The sequence below is a fragment of the Arachis ipaensis genome, chromosome B2, assembly GCF_059453495.1.
Source record: "Arachis ipaensis isolate K30076 ecotype BB chromosome B2, ASM5945349v1, whole genome shotgun sequence".
Lineage (NCBI taxonomy): Eukaryota > Viridiplantae > Streptophyta > Magnoliopsida > Fabales > Fabaceae > Arachis > Arachis ipaensis.
The window spans coordinates 123,157,190-123,173,192 of record NC_142437.1 but is presented as its reverse complement, the minus strand read 5'-3'; the positions used below and the strand labels follow the sequence as shown (position 1 = coordinate 123,173,192).

The 16,003-nt window shown below is 34.1% G+C and overlaps 1 protein-coding gene across 1 annotated transcript; it reads right to left on the bottom strand.

Moving 5' to 3' along the window:
* Positions 1-2,731: 2,731 nt before the first annotated feature.
* Positions 2,732-3,484, bottom strand: LOC148575486 (uncharacterized). Its single transcript, XM_088506253.1, has one exon. The coding sequence runs from the start codon at positions 3,482-3,484 to the stop codon at positions 2,732-2,734; it is 753 nt and encodes a 250-aa protein (XP_088362379.1).
* Between the last annotated feature and the right edge of the window lie 12,519 nt (positions 3,485-16,003).

Below are 16,003 nucleotides of genomic sequence, written 5' to 3'. Positions count from 1 at the left end.
CTTTCCAAGTGCTCCAACACAACGCCGCTATGAGGAGGGTCTTTTGTCTACCGTCGAATTGAGCCACTACCCAGGATAAGACTCGTTGCCACCAATTGAAAAAAGTTTCTTCTTCTCTCATCCATAGGTCAGGGGTTATTAAGCTTAGGCTCCATATTATTGAAGACAGGGGGCATTGGAACAAAGCATGAGAAATTGATTCAGCCTTCAACATGCATCTTGGACAAGTGGCAGGAGTGGATGCGAACCGGCTGTGAACTTGTTGCAACACCGGAAGCTTTTCATGAAGACTTTTCCATAGAAAAATCTTAATTTTATGTGGTAATTTCAACTCCCAAATGCTATTCCAGACTCTGTTGTGTATGTTCTGGGACCTCAATGAAGTAGGAGAATGAAAGAATCCATAAGCAATTTTGTATCCTGACCCAACTTCATATATACCAGATTTTGTCCAGCACCAATTAACTTCATCCTCCTCCTCTGTTGGTTTGATTGAAAAAAATTTATTGCATATATCAATTGAAAAAATCGACTCAATCATATTTTTATTCCAACTTCTATCAGGATTTAGTAACGCACTAACGTAATACACTTGCATATTTGGCGGGATTGTGAGTGCATTTTGAGGGACATTAAGGGGCACTGGTGGTGGGAGCCAGGGGTCATGGAAGATGCGAACATTAGTGCCAGAGCCTATTTTCCATAACAAGCCTTTCTCGATCACCTTGCGCCCTTCAAGAACACTTCTCCAACCCCACGACGGTACGCTTCCTATCTCTGCATGTAGGAAATCTGTATATCTGAAATATTTAGCTTTGAGCATTCTTGATATAGTAGAATTAGGGTATTTCATTAGACGCCAATATTGCTTGCCCAATAAAGCCAAATTTTGCGCCCTTATATCCTTGATCCCCAGCCCTCCATCTTTCTTTGGTCTCGTCATTGTATCCCATTTAATCCAAACCATTCTTCGTTCTGCGCCTTTTTGACCCCACCAAAATTGCGAGAGCATGCTATGAATCTCAGTCAACAGCGTGTCCGGGAGCTTGAAACAAGAGAGTGTATAAATAGGAATCGCCTCCCCCACCGCTCTCAATAGCGTGTGCCTGCCACCTGATGACAATATACTTCTTTTCCAACCCATAATCCTCTTCTGAACTTTATCCTTGATAGCTCCAAAGGTTGCTTTCTTTGATTTTTGAATTATAGAGGGCAGTCCCAGGTATTTGTCTTGTGCTCCGATATGTTCAATATTTAGTGTCTGAGCAACTGTTAGTCTTGTGTTCTGAGGAGTGTTGTGACTGAAAAAGATAGCCGACTTATTCAAATTGACTTTTTGCCCACTAAAACCCTCATAGGTCTCTAGCAATTCTAGAATGCTTTGGCTTGTATTAGGTGCGCTCTTGCAAAAAAGGATTGAATCATCAGCAAACAAAAGGTGATTAATTGTTTGGCATCTCCGATTAACTTGAACTCCTTGAATTAATCTGTTTTGCTCTGCCTTGTGTAGCAAGAAGAAAAGTCCTTCTGCACAAAAAAGAAAGAGATATGGAGATATGGAGTCACCCTGTCGGATGCCCCTATTTGGCCTAAAATAGCCAAATGGTTGACCTTCCACAACAACAGAGTAAGAAACAGTCGTTACCAATTCCTTAGTCTAGTTAATCCATTTAGCATCAAACCCCAGCTTATCCATAATATACCATAAAAAATGCCATTCAACCCTATTATAAGCCTTGCTCATGTCTAGTTTAATAGCCATCTCATGCTCTGCCCCACTTCTCTTATTTTTCAAATAGTGCATACATTCGTGGGCAATTAGAATATTATCTGAAATGAGTCTTCCTTTGAGAAACGCACTCTGATTTGGACTTATAATTTTATTCATAATACCTTGTAATCGGTGCACCATAACTTTAGAAATAATTTTATACATAACTGAAGACAAACTGATCGGTCGTACCTGAGTTATGTCACTGACATCTGGCACCTTTGGAATCAAACAAATTTGAGTATGATTGAAGCTTTTTAAAATTCTGCCACTGTGAAAGAAACTTCTCACTGCCTTAAAAACGTCACCTCCAACTATATCCCAGAAAAAGTGAAAAAACTTAGCTGTAAACCCGTCATCACCAGGAGTACTCTGAGCATGAACACTAAATGTAGCTCTTTTGACCTCGTCCATAGTTACTGGCCTTTGGAGCCTACGGTTCATGGAAGCTGTAACCTTAGACTCCAAATCCTCTAAGTATGGATTCGGATCAGCCGAACAAGAAGAAGTAAAAATATCGCAAAAGTAGTCCTCAGCTACCTTTGCAATATCCTCCGGTTTCGATGCAATCTCATTGTCCCTCCCCACTAATCTCCAAATTCTGTTCCTTCGCATCCTTGATTTAAATTTCTGGTGAAAGAATCTAGTGTTCTGATCTCCTTCTTTTAGCCACTTGATTCTAGATTTTTCTCGCCAATAGCTCTCTTCTTTCAAATATGCCAGCTCCAACTTCTCTTCCAAACTGGTAACCTCCTCTCCCCCATTGATTTCAGCCACCCGCAACTCCTCTAGTTTAGCTTGAAGGTCCTCAATTTCTTTCCGGGAGTTTGCTTTGTGAGTTTTCTGCCATTGAACTAGTCTATGTCTACAAACTTTCAACTTTTGGGCCAAGGAGAACATAGCCGAGCCTACAACTTCCATTCTCCACACTTCACTGACAATTCTCTTGACATCCTCTTCTCAACACCAACGTTCTTGGTATTTAAACCGTCTTTTACTATGCCAGGATTGAGGTTCGGTTTCCATCAAAATTGGAGCATGATCCGAGCCTGACTCTGTGAGCCTGTGCACCACTGCAATCGGAAACTTCAACTTCCATTCCATCCCAACTAAATAGCGGTCAAGCATCTCCTTCACCAAATCCTCTCCTTGTCTTCGATTTGTCCACGTGAAAGGGTGCCCCACCATTCTAATATCCACCAATTCGTTACTGTCAATAAAATTAGTGAATGTTGCAATGGTGGTTGCTGATTTTTGGCCTCCACCCTCCTTTTCCGCTTGGCTTGTTATAGCATTAAAATCGCCTGCTATTACCACTTTTCCTTCCATGTGTTGGCTCATTGTTATAAGCTCCTCAAACTGTAAGGATCGAATTTGTTCTGAACAACTCAAATGGACACCAATGAACGCCCATACCTCACTGCTTCCGACTTCCTTAATTTCGGCTGCCACAAAAAATTCTCCACTGCTAATAATTTGAACACTGATGCTGTCCTTCCAAGCTAGCACAAGTCCTCCTGCCACTCCTGCCGGGTTAACAATATGCCAGTTTTCGTAGCCGCATACCCGAAGTTTTGCTTCCACCTGTCGAGATTGGTTCTTTGTTTCACTTATAAACACAATCTCGAGGGAGTGGGATTTACAGATCCCTTTTAAGGTGTGAATTGTCAGGGGTCTCCCCAAACCCCGACAATTCCAAACTATAGTTCTCATGGCGCCTTGGGTGCCATTTGTAGGCTGGCACCCTCCACCATCTGTTCAACTGCATTTTCATCCTCTGTTCTTGCTTTCTTTGTAGTTACTTCAGCTATACCACTCATCAACCTTTTTTTGGGTTCACTTTTAGTATCTGACTCTGCAGCACCTTGTCTTGCTAACCTTTTCCACTTCCTACCTTTTTCTGTGGTGAGACACTCCTCAATAGCGAATTGCATAAGCTGCCCTTCATCCTCCTTGGTATTGGACTGACCAGCTATGATAACCTCCATGCATTCTGTTCTAGAATTGGCTGATTGAGGTGACTCAGGTGCTGCCCTGTTACCAGTGTCTTGTGGTTTCAAACTTTGTTTCCCTTCTTGCATTGACATCCCTGCAAATTCTTTCAATAAGCAGTTTAAGACCGGTTTTTTCTTACGTTGAGTGGCCTTATTCTGGTTTTGGGTTGAGTTGTTGAATGTTCTTTCTCCTTCAGAGTAGATTCACGTTCCCACTTGGCTAGCTTTAACCCATTCACCAATGTCATCCTCTTTTACCATCTCACTCTCTGTGTCCTTCAGCAGATCATGGCAGTTTTTCACCTCGTGCCCCAATTTTGCGCAATAGGTACAAAACTTTCCAAGTCTCTCATAGCGCAGTGCCACTTCTACCTCATTTTTATTAGGTCCTGCCACTATTAACTGATCTCTCACTTGCCTGGTAGCATCGATATTGATTTTGGCTTTCACAATCCTAGTATCTCTGCCTCGCATCTGAAATTTACCTACCTCCAACACTGTGCCCAGATTCTCTCCTAATTTACGTCCAACTTCGAGGGTTTTAAACGATTCTGCCAAACCCCAAAATTGAACCCAAACTGGAAAATTGGAAATAATCTCTTCATCACAGATCTGATCTTCCTTCCATCTCTTGACATGGAGCACATAATCTTTGAATAGCCATGGAGAACCACGATCAACACGCAAGACATCCACTTCTTTATTAAAAAAGAATCGGAAGGAATTATCCCCTTTGTCACTCACGCTAAATCCTTCCGGGTTTCCCATATAGCCTTTAAAGCATTCCCCATGGTTCCAATTGAGAAGGTTTTGGAAGCAAAGAGTCTGCCATAGAGACTATTGGAGCAAGCGTTAATACCTTTTGATATGTCTGCCTCTTCCAGTAGAATCACATTCCTACCTCCTTTCAGGTTGTCTTCCTCGATCCGATCTTCATCCCTCGTTGTCTCAACCATGCAGATTACGTAGACTTGTATTGAGATTTAATTGATCTTGATAATGTAGCCTTGACGGCACTAGGAACTCCGTTAAGAAACTCTAACAGAGCACTAAGAAACTCTAACAGAGCATATTATTAGATATAATTTGTCACATTTATCAAACGATATTGTTTTAATGATATTAAAATATATCTCATTTTACGCTGAGTCATGAGTAAAAGATTTTCTTAATTTTTATTATTGATCCTTTATTTGGCAAGAATAAATCAAAATCAAATAAATATTATACTAATAAATTATATATCAAAATTAAGATCAGATAACAAATTGTGACATATTTTTTTATCAAAGTACGTAATTAAGGAGGAGTAAACCACATGTTTTGAAGTGAGAACGGTAAAGAACTAATTTCAAAATGGCTAATAGTTCTGTCAACTCAGAAAAAGAATCCAATATCATGTTCTTGAAATCCTTGTAGACATAGCCAATGCGTATTTGCATGCATGGCAGAAAAAGATGCAATCGCCTTTATTAAATTTATAGTATGTAAGTCTAAGGCATGCAGTTAGCAGATTCATGGTTCTTATTTGAAGGATGAATCACTAAGAATAAATATTTCAACAATAGTATCTTTTATGGTAAATTGTTCTTTCATAAACAATATATTTTATCGTATTGACTATAACTAATCGTTGACCAACACGAACACAACACTTGTTTTATGTTTGATGATAAGTCATAAAGTTTATTATTATCATCATGGACTGCAATATCATAAAAGATTTTAGTAATTTCAATGGATTGAATTCATAAACCTTTGTTTAAATTTGACAAAAGCTAGCCTTTTCTTCACTTATTTTGTTTTGATGAACACTATTTCTTAATAGCAAAACACACAAAATTGGTTCATGTTTACAAGTGAATAGTAGTTATCTCTACTAATGGACATGTGGGTGGGGATCTGCTGCCTGCTGGCTAATGGGTGGATTATTGTATGTACATGACAAAATTTGAATTTTTAATATTTATTTAAATGAACGAGTGAATTGAACCACTCGGCAATCTAAATTTATTTTTTTAATATTATATTATCATTTAAAATTACCTTCATCCTTATCCATATAAATTTAAAAAATTATCCACACATACACCTTACCTATTCATTTAAAAATCCTTTTTTACCTCTATGAATCTATAAAGCAATCAAATTAACTTGACACAAATAATCAAACATCATATTTATCCATAAAGATTCAAAACACTGGAAATTTATTAAAAAAAAAATAATTTTATACTCATAAAAAAATTGTTGACAAAATTAATCAAAATTTAAAAATAAATTCAAAAATTTAAAATTATTAATTTTAACCTTGCTTATTTCACACTTAATTTCCAACCAATCACCATCAACCCCCTTTATATTAATGTCTCTTTTCTTCTTCTTTTTTTGCTAATTTAACACAAAATTTGTATCCCTTTTATCATTGGACACAAATTTTTATCCTTTTGTATTTGTATATGAAGAATTAAATGGGTTTTGTCTTTATAGATTACTCTTAAAATAAAATCTAAACACTACTTTAATAGTCAAGAAATAATACAGTTTTGTGGAATTTAATACGATAAAAAAATAAATTGTTTAAATTAATATTTAATTTTGATTCCTAAGTTTAAGATCGAATTCAAATTGACTCATAAAATTTTAATTAACTTAAATTTGATGTTTATTCTGAGTTAGTCTTTCAATTTATTTTCATTACTAGCATACTAATTTAGCACATTAATTTGCCACATTTAATAAACCAATATTATTTTAATGGTATTAAAATGAATCATGGTTGCTCCATGGGGCGGATAAAATGTATATAAATTATTTAATAATTTTTAAATTATTAATTTTATAACTGTATATAAATTTTTATTTTTAATTAAATATGTTAAATTATTTAAAGATATGTTTAGAATATAATTAATTTGTAAATTCTATGGATTAAAATTATAACTAAATTTAAATTATTTATTTTTTTAAATAAAATTTGATGATTAAATTTAAAATGATTTGATGTGTTAAAATATAAAAAGATTAATAAAAAAGATAAAGATATTAGTTATGAAAAATCATATAATAAATAAAAAATTAAATTATAAAATTAAATTATTCTATCAATTTATAAAATTTTATATTATTAATTTCAAACATAATAATAATTTCTTTTCAATTCATTTTAAATGTTCTATTTCAAACATATTTTAGGTAAGACGTTCTATTTCGTTGATGTGCCTACCATATAAGTAGGCGGCTCTATTGGCAGTGCCTAATAAGTTAAATTTTTTTTTTAAACTTTGAATATGAAAATCTTAAATCTTTAATGTAATTGTCTAAATTATTCTATCAATTTGTAAAATTTTATATTATTAATTTCAAACATAGTAATTTATTTTTAATTCATTTTAAATCAAATCAATTTTGAAAATGCTCTATTTCAAACATATTTTAAGTAGGACGTTCTATTTCATTAATGTGCCTACCATATAGGTAGGCGGCTCTATTGGCAGTAACTAATAAGTTAATTTTTTTTTTTTCAAACTTTGAATATGAAAATCTTAAATCTTTAATGTAATTGTAATTGTCTAAATTATTCTATTAATTTGTAAAATTTTATATTATTAATTTCAATCATAGTAATTTATTTTCAATTCATTTTAAATCAAATCAATTTTAAAAATGCTCTATTTCAAACATATTTTAAGTAAGTCTATTTCATTGATGTGCCTATAGGCAGGCAGTCCTATTATTGACAGTAACTAATAAGTTAAATTTTCTTTTTTATAAACTTTGAATATGAAAATCTTAAATTTTTAATGTAATTGTAATTGTCTAAATTATTCTATCAATTTGTAAAATTTTATATTATTAATTTCAAACATAGTAATTTATTCTTAATTCATTTTAAATCAAATCAAATCAATTTTAAAAATGCTCTATTTCAAACATATTTTAAGTAAGACGTTCTATTTTTTTGATATGCCTATCATATAAGTAATCGGTTCTATTGACAGTAACTAATAAGTTAAATTTTTTTTTCAAACTTTGAATATGAAAATCTTAAATCTTTAATGTAATTGTAATTGTCTTGATATTCTTATTTTAGATAAATTATTAGATCATAGAACTTTTTTAATGCATGTATTATAGAAATTTCTACAAAACCAGCATATATTTATGTGTTTATTGATTACCTGTAAATTTAAAAATATTCTGCTAGAAAATTAATTATAAAGATAATCAACTAGAATTAATTAATTAAAAAATATGAAATTTGTTATAAAAAAAAAAAACAATCTTTTACGATCCTTATTTTTCAAATTTCAAAACTAAAAATATAAAAAGATAACTTGAGTTGACTTATGATATAATAGCTTCTATAAACTTTTTCATTTAAAAAATCGTAATAACTCAATATCTACGATAATATCTCTGTTTATCACTTTACCAGAAGATGTTTGACCAGAATTTCATAGATAATGGCAAATTTTTAGCGATGAAAACTTCTCAAATAGATTTATTCAATAACTAATATTATATAGCTAATAATAATAAATATTCTTATTTTTATTAATAATAATTTATATTTATTAAAATTTTATACATATAAATTAATATAGTTTTTTTTTTTTTTTTTTTCCAAAGGTAACTTAAATTTTATTCCTTCAAAAAAGAAACAAATGTCCAAAGAGGGACAAACGCGAAGCAATTGGGAATTTCCACTGTGGATGACACAATAAAAAAACATATATGGCTAAGGAGAAAGGAAACGAAACATGAGGATATGTGCTGAATCCTTAGTTTCTTCTCAATGGTACCGCATCACTGCATCAGTTATCTCTTCTACTGTAGTCTTCTTTCCTTCAAACACTTCTCTGTTTCGAGCTTTCCAAATTTCCCAACAGACCCTCACAACTTGAGCAAGTGTCTCGGCACCGCCCTGGTTTCTGGTGGTGACCCGCAGCCACCACGACACAAAATCAGGAGATCCATTACGAGTAACAGTCGCAGCAGGACAGAGGGTGTTCCAGGTCGCTACGGCAGGGCCACAGTGAAAGAGGCAATGGGTAATTGTTTCATCTTCCATTTTGCATCTTTGGCAAAGGGGCAAGGTGGTTGAAAATCTGCTGTGGATGACATGCATCACACGTAACCTTTCATGAATAGCCCTCCATAGAAAAATCTGAAGCTTAGTTTGAATCTTTAATCCCCAAATCTGCTTCCAAATTACCTGATTTTGCAACAAAGGGGAAAGTTGTGCTGTTGGAACATGAAAGAAATTGTATGCTATCGTGTATCCAGAAGAGACATCATATTGTTTTCTTTTGTTCCAGATCCACTGGAGTTTATCAACACCATCGGCATTCAACGGAGTGGAGAGGATACGGGTTGCTGTCTCCGGAGGAAAAATTTCTTCTATCAGCTCTTGCTTCCATTGTCGATCCACTGTAAGTAAATCCTTGACCCAGTAGACACTTGTATCTGTGTTGTTGCTGCAATTAGGAATAAATGGATATGGGGGAGGTAACCAAGGTTCAGACCATAGACGAACATTAGAACCCAAACCTATGCTCCAGTTAATACCTTTTTCCACAACTTTTCTTCCTTCTAGCAGACTTTGCCAACCCCAAGAAGCCTGTGATCCTTTATCAGCTGTGAGTGAGGTTGTATAACGAAAATATTTTCCTTTTAGCATTTTGGACAGCAAAGAATTTGGGTTGATGGTGACTCTCCAAAATTGCTTTCTAAGGAGTGCCATATTATGTGCTCTTAGGTCTTTAAAACCCAGCCCTCCTTCTTTCTTAGGCCTCGACATCATATCCCAGCTAACCCAAGCCATCTTGCGCTCTGAACCCTTTTGACCCCACCAGAATTGCATCAAGATCCGATGAATCTCCTCCAAAAGTGAATCTGGTAATCGGAAGCAAGATAGAGTATACACCGGAATCGCTTCACCAACTGCTTTAATGAGAACATGCCTTCCACCTGCTGAAAGGAGATTTCTTTTCCACGCTTGGACCCGTTTCTGAACTTTATCTTTAATGGCTCCAAAGGTCGCTCTCTTTGAACGTTGAACCACTGATGGCAATCCCAGGTATTTATCCTGGGCACCCACATGTCTAATATTAAGAGAGGTTGCCAATTCTTGACGAATATTAGTAGGGGTGTTATGACTGAAGAAAATAGCAGACTTATCGAGATTGACTTTCTGACCACTGGTTATTTCATAGTCATGGAGAAGAGCCAAAATGTTAGAACATGTCTCCTCTGAAGCTTTACTAAATAGGATAGAATCGTCGGCAAACAGTAGGTGATTAACACTGGGACTCCTCCTGTGAATCTGAATCCCCTGAATAGTCCTGTTTTGCTCTGCCTTGTGTAGCAGATAGGAAAGACCTTCTGCGCAAAGAAGAAAAAGATACGGTGACAAGGGATCTCCTTGACGAATACCCCTTGTTGGCCTGAAGAAGCCAAATGGTTGACCTTCCACCATAACAGAGTAAGAAACAGTGGTGACTAATTCTTGGATCCAAGAAATCCACCTAGGGGCAAAGCCTATTTTTTCCATGATAAACCATAGAAACTTCCATTCTACCCTATCATAAGCTTTGCTCATATCCAATTTGAGCGCCATTTCACATTCCAATCCTGTCTTCTTAGTTTTCAAATAGTGCATACATTCATGAGCAATGAGAATGTTATCAGAAATAAGCCTACCCTTCAAAAAGGCACTCTGGTTTGAACTCACTATTTTATTCATGGAGTTTTGAAGTCGATGAACCAGAATTTTTGAGAGAATCTTGTAGAATACTGAAGATAGGCTAATAGGTCTGACCTGTGTCATTTCTCTAGCATCTGGGATCTTAGGAATCAAGCATATTTGAGTATGATTGAAGCCTTTAAGCATCCGTCCACCACCAAAGAAACTACCCACTGCTTTGAACACATCTCCACCGATAATATCCCAGAAGAATTGAAAAAATTTTGCTGTGAAACCATCCTCTCCAGGGGCACTTTGCGCACAAACAGAGAAGGTAGCTCTCTTTGTCTCCTCAATAGTAACTGGCCTTACCAATCCTCGGTTCATGGAAGCTGTAACCGAAGGGGTGAACTCATCAAACAAGTAATTCGGTTCCTCTGGATTTGAAGTTGAAAAAATATCTTTAAAATAACATTCAGCTACCTTGGCTATTCTCTCAGGGTCCGAAACCATCTCACCATTAGTGGTGGTCAATCCCCAGATTTTGTTTTTCCGGTTCCTGACTTGACACTTTTGGTGAAAATATCTCGTATTTTTATCCCCTTCTTTCAGCCATTTACACCTGGATTTCTCTCTCCAATAACTCTCTTCCTTGTTTAGTTCATCCTCCAATTTTTTTTCCAGTTCAACCAACTCTATACCCCCATAAATGCCTTCATTCCGAAGCTGGTCTAGTTTGGCCGAGATTTCAGCACTTTCCTTCCTTGAATTGTTTCTACCTTGTTGCTGCCATAGGACTAAACGGTGGCGACATATCTTCAGTTTCTGAGCTAAAGAAAACATCGGAGAGCCTTGAATTTCTGTTTTCCAGGCTTCGATAACAATCTGTCGAACCTCCTCCTCTTCACACCATCGAGCTTGGAATTTGAATCTTCTCTTTGTGGACCAGGTTGGTGGATCAGATTCCAGCAATAGTGGAGCGTGGTCAGAACCATTTTCAGCCAACTTTCTAACCACTGCCGAGGTATAAGCACTTCTCCACACTTGACCTGTCAAGAAACGGTCAATTCTCTCCCTGATTAGATGCTCTCCACTCCTCCTATTGGTCTAAGTAAATGGCTGACCCATCATCCCAAGGTCCATCAATCTGTTATCATTAATGAAGCCATTGAAGTTATTCATGGAAACCGACGTGCGAAGATTGCCCCCTTCCTTTTCATTTTGTGTACGTATCGCGTTGAAATCCCCATAATAATGAGATTATCCCCAAATTGTGAGAGATTGCCTGATAGCTCCTCATATTGCCTAACACGTACTTGTTCGTTAGTGCTGAGATACACCCCGACCAGCCCCCACACCAGATTCTTACCCTCGTCCTTTACTGTGGCAACAATAGAGTAAGAAGTTGTTGAGAGTATTCTCACCTCCATATAATCCTTCCATGCTAATGCAATGCCCCCTGCTAAGCCACTTGGGTCTACAATGGTGAAACTTGAATATCCACAAGATCTGATTTTCTGTTCGACATTTCGAGATTGGTTTTTAGTTTCACAGAGAAAAAAAATAATTTAATAAAAAAAATAATTTGTACTTATATTATAGTTTGTACTTATATTAAAAATAATTTAATATTTTTTTGGTTAAATAATAAAAAAAAATATTAAAAATTGCTAATCACAAAAGTTTTTTCTATAAAAAAATATCTTTCAAAATTATTTCTAATTAAGGAGCAGGAGTGCTGGCCAATGGGGGTCTGCTGCTTTCTGCTAGCCAATGAATGAGTTGCTGCATGCATAAAATAAAATTCGAAATTCCAACATTTATTTAAGCTGACGAGTGAATTGAACCATCAAGCCGGTTCGAATTGAATTTTTTTTTACATTATATTATCATTTAAAATTACTTTGATGTTTAACTATATAAATCTAAAAAAAATATCCAAACATACACCTTATTCATTTAAAAATCCTTTTTCACCTTGGTTTTATCTATGAATCTATAAAGCAATCAAATTAACTTGACACAAATAATCAAATATCTTGTTTACACAAGAACAATGACACTGTCCTATTTTTTTTTCAAGTTTATTTGTTTCCCCACATCACATTGTCCTTACCACAACAATGGTGAAAATATGTTAAAAAGAAGTACCTAAATTGAAAATTGTATTATCCTTAAACTCTGGTAACAAGTGAACTATCATATTAGTGTGAAAAAAAATAAAATTAATTTAGACACAAGATGATCAAATTTTGACTTCTAAGTGATACAAATTTGAAGAAAGAACATTTATAAAAAATGTTCAAGATTTAATCAAATAAGCTAAGGAAGCTAAGGTTGTGTGGTGAATTTTTGGAGGAATGTAAACATACATGGTCATATGAACAAAGTTAGGTAAAAAATTAAAACTTGTGTATTTGCATATAGTATGGTTGGTGGCTAACGTGTTCATATATTAATTAGCTGCCTATATAAATGCAAGAATAAATTAAGATAAATAAATATTATGCTAGGTCAAAATTAAGATCAAATCACAAATTGTCATGGTTACAAGAATAATAAGAATAAAATGTTTTGTCCTAGGTTTAGTTGTATTTTTATATTTTCTGTTTTCACATGGAGTGCTTTATTTTTAGAATTTTATGAAAAAAAAAGTAAAAACATTAAAATTATCCTATTTTCTAATTTTATTCTCAGTAAAATTTAAAAAAAGTTAAAAATACTAAAAATAAAAAATAAAAAAGCAAACTAAGATTTCTTATCAAACCAATTAAGGAGCAGGACTGAACCACATGTTCAGAAATGGAAACGGCATAGAAGAACTAATTGGAAAATAGCTAATGGTTCTATCAGCCAAGAAGAAGACACCCATACCATGTTTTTTAAATTGAAATAGATCATCAATATTTGATATTGGATACTTCCACTCCTGGTGACTATTTGAATGGCAGAAAAATATACAATTGCCCTGCTTAAACTGTTCTGTAAGTCTGAGTCCCTTGGTAGATACAAGACTTACCTTTGTGTAATCCCAGAACAAGAAACGATCACCAATGTCAAAAATCTCACACCATCTAAGATTGCTTCTGTCCAACTTAAAAACACTAAACCCTTTTGTATGAATTGAGTCGTACCATCCATTTCGAGATTCATGACGAACTAGCAACAACTCCCCTGTGCTAGTGTCCATTACCATTTGATGATTTCGTTCTTCACAAAAATTATCAAATGTGCCAACAACAATATTTTGTATGGTATTTAGCATAACCAATCGTTCGACGACATGGTCATCACCATAATTATCTAGGGTAAACACGAACACAACACTTGTCTTATGTTTGACGGTAAGACCATACAGTTTATTATCACCATGAACTTCAATATCAGAGAAGATTTCAGCGGCTTCAATGGATTCTATCCATGATCCTTGCTTCAATTTGATAAAAGCTAGCCTTTGCTTCGTATGTTTTCGTCTAATGAAGTCGTACAATTCTTCTTGACCGCTAAACACACACAAGAAAGCAACAACGAACTCCTCAGATCCCGGTGGTGCCGAATTGAATGCAACACGAACTTGATAATAAGTCGGCTTTCCAGAAAACAAGAACAGTTTTGGAAGCTTGAATCTGGCACGAGAAAACGGGTTGAAAAATGAAAGCTCAGAGAAAGTTTGGTCCTTGTCGCTCACATGATGAAAGATATTGAACATCAACCACCCTTGCACAGAGTGAACCCTGTTAATATCGTTAGGGTTTATTCTTTGGGGCCATGTTTCAGTCAGCACAGTGGAATCATGGTTGCTCCATGGGGCGGATAAGCTTCCAAAGCTGTTATATGATTTTAAGATCCATGGCCAGTTGTATGAAGATTTAGATGGTGTTGAAAGAGAGAGCATCAATGGAAGCTGAGATGTAAATATGGCGTCAGCGGCCTTTCGCCATGAGCAGCATGTGGCACGACAATTCATGGCATCATCCAAACATAGCCTTTGGAAAATTAATTCTAACAATTCTAGAGGCAAATTCATCCAACCCATCGGAAGATGATGGATCAATTGTTAGCTTAATGATTTAATCAAGGTGACTCATCTGTCGAAACTAATTTGAAATATGAAAAATTACAGAAAAACAATTTCCCTACAAATAGCCAACATAAGGCAACTCTATTATAATTTAAATTTTATAAAAAAAAATGTAAAAATTAAAATTTAAAATTTAAAAAAGATTCTATCTATATTTATTCTAATCACATTTATAATATACAATAAAAATAATTTATAATTAAAGATCTTCTTGGAATATAATTAAATTCAAATTGATATTAATTTTAAAATAGAAATTGAATTAATTTGTAAATCCCATGAATTAAGATTATAACTAAATTTAAATTACTTAATTTTTTTAAATAAAATTTAGTTAGAATTAGAATGATTTGACTGGTTAAACCATAAATTTTTTTTACGTTTTAGATATTAATATAAAAAATAAGAATATTAGTAACAAAAAACTGAGTAGTAAATAATATAAAATCAAATTATTATATCAATTTATAAAATTTGACATCATTAATTCTAAACACAATAATTTATTTTCAATTCATTTTAAATCAAATCAAATCAATTTTAAAAAAATTTTATTTTAAATTTATCTCTTATAATTGAGTATGGAGAGACTATGCCATTTTAGCTATAACTCATTGGCATATAACGATTGTCTTTTTTTTTTTTTTTATCAAAGATATGAAACTCGAACCCGCAACCTCTTAGATGAGTACAGGAAGACTATGCCATTTAAGCGTTCATTGGCTATAACGATTTTGTCTTGCTATAAATATTTTGGTCAATGATATTCTATCCTAATTATATGCCTGCCATATAGATAGACTGTTGTATTCTATAAAAAGTTAGAAAAAAACTACTCAAACTTCGATTATGAAAATCTTAAATTGTAATTGTTTTAATATCCTTATTTTAGATAAGGTCATAGAATTTTTTCAATGTTGGGAGCTACTATTTTTTTTATATCTACTTGTAAATAATAAAAACTCAAATACAACCAATCCTTGGACTAACTAACTAAACAAACACTTTCACTACATTAGAGAAGTGCAAGGCATGAACAGGCATCCACAATCAACGCTAAATTTTCAACTTCAGATTAATTGTTAGTTTGTTACTATGCTTAACTTTTTTCGTCCATAATTCCCAAGCCTTCACAGTCACCGTCACCGTCACCGTCACCGTTACCGTCAACTCCTTGTATCAATGTCTCTTTTGTTCTTCTTCCGCTATTTTAACACAAAATATGTATCCCTTCTATCATTGGACACAAATTTTTATTCTTTGGTACTTGTATGTGAAGAAGTTTTGTCTTTCACTATTTTTCTTAAAACACAAATTAAACACACCGTAAATACTACTTACATGGTTAAGGTGTAATATACTTTTGTAGGACTTGGTATGAACAAAATAGTTTGTTCAAGTTAATCTTTAATTTAGATCTTAAAATTTGATGTTGAATTTAAATTATATAAATTTTTAATTGACACAAA

Bases quoted from the DNA above. Each gene is read 5' to 3' on its own strand.
- LOC148575486 (XM_088506253.1), bottom strand. From the start codon at position 3,484: ATGAGAACTATAGTTTGGAATTGTCGGGGTTTGGGGAGACCCCTGACA.